This window comes from Triticum urartu, chromosome 3A, assembly GCF_056163025.1.
Source record: "Triticum urartu cultivar PI428250 chromosome 3A, HENAU_Tu73, whole genome shotgun sequence".
Taxonomy (NCBI): domain Eukaryota; kingdom Viridiplantae; phylum Streptophyta; class Magnoliopsida; order Poales; family Poaceae; genus Triticum; species Triticum urartu.
Window position 1 is genome coordinate 744,968,537 of NC_141875.1, and position 5,994 is coordinate 744,974,530.

Below are 5,994 nucleotides of genomic sequence, written 5' to 3' on the forward strand. Positions count from 1 at the left end.
CGTCAATAGGGTTTTCCGCTGGTGCGCTCCTATAGGGCGTCTTCAGCGCCATGAACGTGAGCCAGCTCTCACATGCGCCTCCAAGCATAGTTCGATCCTCACTTGGCTGCTTGCTATGCAGCCGATTTCCCTTTTTTTGTCGGTCAACATTGATCAGTCGATGATTGATGAGTTGACCAGTCAACATTGAATTTTTTTCATAATATGAATACAATTAAAATCCAATTTTCTTCTGGCAAATTTAGAAATAAATCATGAATTCAAAAATTTCAAGGATTTCCAAAAATAGTTCGCAAGTTTGAAAAAGTTCATCCAATTGGAAAAGCATTCACAAATTTGAAAAAAAAGTTCATCAATTTTGAAAAAATATATTCAGTAATTTAGAAAAAGTTCATTAATTTTTTAAAAAGTTTATCTATATTTAAAAATGTTCTTGAATTTGAAAAAAGTTCAGTGAATTCAAAAATGTTCGACAAATTATAAGAACATTCACCTATTTTGAAAACTTTCTGAAATTTTAAAATATCAAAATTATAAGAAAGTTGATTAATGTGAAAAAAGTTCACGAGTTTAGGAAAAAGTTAGTGCATTTTGGAAAAATGGTTATCTATTTGATGAAAAAGTTTGTGAATTTGAAAAATAGCAAAAAAAAGGAAAGAGAAATAAGAAGAATGAAAAGAAAATGAAGAAGGAAGAAATGACTGAAAAACATGTCTTTAATCATTCCTTTCTGACATGGTCAGATGGTTATCGCGTCTATCAGAGAACTTTCCCGTGGCGGGTTCGAGTCCCAGCTAGCGCGCATTTGTTGCAGTTAGGAAAAAAGTAAAAAGGAAGTGTAATGGGTCGGCCCAACTTGACGAGGGGGTGTGCGCCGCTTGGAAAATAATGAAGGAACGGGCTGGCACCATTCAGGAAACTCCATTTTCCGCTGCTATGTTTCACATAGGTTGCCTCGCTAATTACTTACATGAAGAAATACATTTTTAGGGGTCGTCTTTTGTCGGTTAAACCAAACCTTCGTGGATTATATCTCCTGTGTACACTCACAAAAACATTAGTCCCTTAACCCATTTGTGTTTAATACTCCAAAACCACTAAGGAGGCACTGGATGCACTTACAGGAGTATGGCATTACCACCACTGGAGAGGGCCTGAACTTGTATAATCCTATGAGTATACTCCCATCCTACTAACTGATAGTGACGGTTGCCTCTACATTGACACCCGATAGTATTGTCCGAATTATATCCACGATAGTTTGAGCCCACCATGGGGCAAGGGTCTTTCGACATCATGGTGGGGACAGATTCTTCCTCGATTCTTGCCAGCAACATCCGTTTTGGCGTCCTCAAGTTCACCATTGATGGCTCAGGATGGCATCTTCATGCTCCGTTGAACAGTTCTGACCTGCTCGCACGTCGCAGCATCCATTACCGGGCCAATGAGTTGGCTTTTCTAAGCCTCCAACTCATATCTTCACAAAAGCCAGCTGGACTAGCGCCACGGTGTCGCAAGAAGCGCTCATGCAAGCATCGTCCTCAGTTTCATTGTCCTATGACCCAGCTCGTTGGGATGATGGACACCGACTTTCTAATCCCTCTACTAGAATCCGACACTAGGGAGGTGGATAGCTTCGGTGCCGGGGGATCCATGGCAGATGTTTTCATGGTTGGCACACCGGCCCCACAATCTAGTCTTCATGGGGCTGCACCATTCGATCCATCTGCTGCAGCTCGCAATGTTGCGACAGGTGACAGACAGTGTGGCTGTTCGCAACTCACACAGGAGGAGTGGGAGACCGATCGATGAGCAGCTTGTCAATAACCCAATCCTAGGGGATTCACCAAATAACAAATCCCTTGATGCGGCACGCCATACCACCTTGGCGAAGCGTCCTCGGCTGGCGCAGATAGGTTATCAATTAAGTTTTCCTTATGTTCAACTAGGCTCTCATGTTAGTAATTTTGAAGTATATTTATGTTTTCTTTCATGTTGTTGGTAGTTGTAGTTCATAAAATTTGGTATAGTAGATTTATATTTGTGTCTTCTAATTTTTTAGACGTTGTTAAATTAATCATGCCATGCAAGATCACAAACATCTCAATATATGTTAACGAGGTCCATCCCCGAGGGAATAATTATGGGCACTCATTCCGGAGATACTACAACACCAGGCGCCGGCTCCCCCTTGTGCTTGTTGGTTTCAAGTCATCATGGATTACAACACGTGGTGCCCCTCTCATTATATTGGAGGCCTAAGGTACACGTGTCTGACTTTTGTACGACTCGTACCATTACCACTACCAATTACACCTCAAGTCCAAATGTAACCCCGTTGTATATATATTCGACACAAACTCAACAGATTGTAAATGTTGTCCCAGACAAACTTTAATTCGTTGGTCCGCTACTCTTCACAGTTTCTTCTTTAATATGTGATGTGCACACCCATGCATATTTGATAAAAATAAATAGAAAAGACTACATTGCGAGCTTATAACAAATTAGTCAGATTTACTTGGGAAGGCCTTGGCCGGGTGGATCAGTATGAGTCTAGACTCTAGCCATTCTGGCCATGGCAAATTCTATAATAGTAAGTCATAATGTTATATCAGGAGGTTTATCACCTCCAATAATGGACTAGCAACCCTGGAGAACAATAATAATAAGACCTCTTCCAACGCACAGGTGCTTAGGTGAGGTGCTAAGAGCATTAAATAGTTTAGCAACTATAGTCCCCAATGCATAGACGCTTCACTTGTTGTAGCCAAGCTCTCTTCATTTAATTACTTAGCTACTAAACACTTTCATGCATTGGTTAGTTTGTTTCATTTAAATGTTTTGCCTAGATTCACGCGCTTGGCATTGGTTCTTCCTAGAGTCACCAAATCCATCTTTCTCCTCTTAATTGTCTTGCCACATCAAATTTTTTGCCTATATAGCATGCTTAGCTTCTGTACAAGATGGAGTATTGGGAGAGGCCTAATTGACTAGCAACCCTTGAGAACAATAATGGACCTGGCGACAAAATCCAAACTTCTTGTAAAGGTCGACACCTAGCTGCAAGGAAGTCCGCCCAATCCCATGCATGGTTCAGGCCGGCACCCAAGAGTTGATTATACTAGCTAGTGTATGTAATAAATTATGGATGTATCATCCTCGATCCTCCGCCTGTTGGTTTTGTTTCCACATGTTATCCAGATGCATATATATATGGAGGCCACAAGTTACAAATTAAACTATAACATTGTGAGGAGTTATAGACTTATAGCACCAAACCAACAAGGGAAACAACAATGGAAATAAGCCTGGTGCTGATCGTTCTTGTGTTGTGCTCCAGTGCTACTACCCTAGTTACTTGTAGTAGCGCAGGGTTCCACATGGAGCTGACCCATGTTGATAGCAAGGGGACCTACACCGCGGCAGAGCGCGTGCAGCGCGCCACGGCCAGCAGCCGGCAGCGCCTGGCGTCCTTTGTCGACGTGACTGTGCCGGTCCACTGGAACACTAGCCAGTACATCGCGGAATACCTGATCGGCACCCCACCGCAGCGTGCCGAGGCCCTCATCGACACCGGCAGTGACCTCATCTGGACGGAGTGCTTCGCCTGCAGCCAATGCGTTAAGCAGGGCCTGCCCCACTATAACGCGTCCAAGTCAGACACCTTCCATCCCGTGTCATGCAACGACGCCTTGTGCCTGGCCAGCCAGGAGCACTGGTGCCAACAGGACGGCAGCTGTGCTTTCGCGGCTTTCTACGGCGCCGGCGACGCCACAGGGTCCATCGACACTGAGGTCTTCACCTTTCAAAACGGCTCAGCGAGGCTCACGTTCGGCTGCGTCGACACCATGATGATTCCTCCGGGGTCCCTTGACGGGGCGTCCGGCCTCATAGGGCTTGGCCGCGGCCCCCTATCGCTCGTCTCTCAGGCGGGCGCCAAGAAATTCTCTTACTGCCACACTCCCTACCTCCGCAGCAACGCCACTGCCGGTGCCACTAGCCACCTTTTCGTCGGCGCCTCGGCGAGCCTTAGCGGCGACAGCCCTGTGATGTCCATGTCTTTCGTGCAAGGCCCTAAAAAGTACCCATTCTACTATGTTCCACTTGTCGGGATAAGTGTGGGACAGACAAGGCTGCCCATCCCACCAACGGTGTTTGCTCTAAAACCAAACGGCACACGCGGCGGTGTCATCGTCGACTCTGGCACCCCCACTACGGCTCTCTCTGACGGGGCGTACAGGCCCCTGCGCGAGGAGCTATGGAGGCAGCTGAACGGGAGCCTCGTGCCGCCACCTGCTGACAGCAAGATGGACCTGTGTGTGGCGGTGGCGCAAGAAAAGACAGTGCCGTCCATGGTGTTCCACTTCAGTGGCGGAGCGGACATGGTGTTGCCGCCGGAGAACTATTGGGTGCCGCTGGACAATTCCACGTCATGCATGGTGATGCATAGATCCAACGACATGAGTATCATCGGCAACTTTCAGTTACAGAATATCCACCTACTCTACGACCTTGCCAAGGATGAGCTCTCTTTCCAAACAGCCGACTGCAGCTCACTGTGATCACGCATCCGTTCCACAGGAACTCACAGCTTGCATGGCTAACAAGGACGGACGAATTTTTCTTTTTTATGAACCGCACACGTTATATCTACCCCTAATCTATACCTACTATTATTAAACGGAATTCTATATCTTTATCTTTACCTAATATTATGAACGCCGCTAACTGCTACACGTGTGGCAGGAAGGGAGACGCACCACACGTCTCTAATGCAAACAGATTGCCACGTCATCGCATGCATGCATGTAGGAATCTTTTTGGATTTTCAGTTTTTAAGATGTTTTACCTCTTAAATGAAAAATCCGATTGAAGATCCGTTTTCACCATTAAATTCCTCGCGATGAGATCTTTGAAACTAGGTCTCATGTTGATATGTTTTGATGATTTTTTTTGGATTAAAAGTTGCCATGATTATTGCATATGAATTGCCATGATGTTTACACTGAAGTTGCCATGATATGTTTCAGCTATTTTCTTCTACATTTAAAAATAAATTTTGACATTTATAAAACGGGGAATTAAGAAACTAGACTTGCCATGAACCATAAACTAAAATTGCCATGATACATGCACGTAAAATTGCCATGGTTCATACAAAAAATAATTTTCATGATCAAAGTAATTGACGTATAATTTACTAATAAAGAGGCTATTGCTTCTCACCACCGTATAATTTTGTCCGTTCACCTCGCCCATATTATATTTTTATTACTAGCACAAATGCCCGTGCGTTGCAACGTGAGATTTTTTTTGCAAGAAGCATCGAGAGAGGTAATTGATGTGTCCATCAAAATGGTCTCCGCAGCGGTGGGGCGACATAGCGAGGAGTTGCGGTGTTTCCACGGGTCATGTTTGGCCCGCGAGATCTTCATAGTGGTGGGGTTGGTCGGTGTGGTGGGCACCACTCAACTCGTGCCTTTTTTTCCTCTGGGTCGGCCTCGTATTTAGGTTATGGTTGCCTCCTCATTTTGTGGCTGCACGGTGACCTTCGGGGCATAATTGTTTCAACGACACTCTCCTACGATGGCGTAACCGGATGGATTACTAATTTAGTGAATCCCATTTCATTGCCATAATCGGTGCATAACCAGGTAGTCTCTTCTTTACCAGGGTGTATTTTCTTTAATTATTTTAGCGCTTACTTGTCTATATTTTTTTAATCAGAGCCAAACCAACATATCCTCTTTTATTGGCATGTCCCTACAATTTCTTTTAATTATAGCCAACCAACATATTCTCTTTTATCGTCGAATGGCAAGTGGAATGCACAACGGTTCGCGTCCGGGTTAGGCCACTGGCAGTTAACCAAACGACGTGTGTTTGTAAGACACGAATAAAAGTCCAAAACGATCGCTGAGTTGAAAGATTAGACTCATGACCTCAATATCTAGAACACATGCTGCTTGCCATTCGAACAAACAGGTCCTG

At 44.6% G+C, this 5,994-nt stretch overlaps 1 protein-coding gene across 1 annotated transcript; it reads left to right on the forward strand.

Moving 5' to 3' along the window:
* The first annotated feature begins 3,299 nt into the window (after window positions 1-3,299).
* On the forward strand, window positions 3,300-4,565 carry LOC125526734 (aspartic proteinase nepenthesin-1-like). Its single transcript, XM_048692026.2, has one exon. The coding sequence runs from the start codon at window positions 3,300-3,302 to the stop codon at window positions 4,563-4,565; it is 1,266 nt and encodes a 421-aa protein (XP_048547983.2).
* The last annotated feature ends 1,429 nt before the right edge of the window (window positions 4,566-5,994 follow it).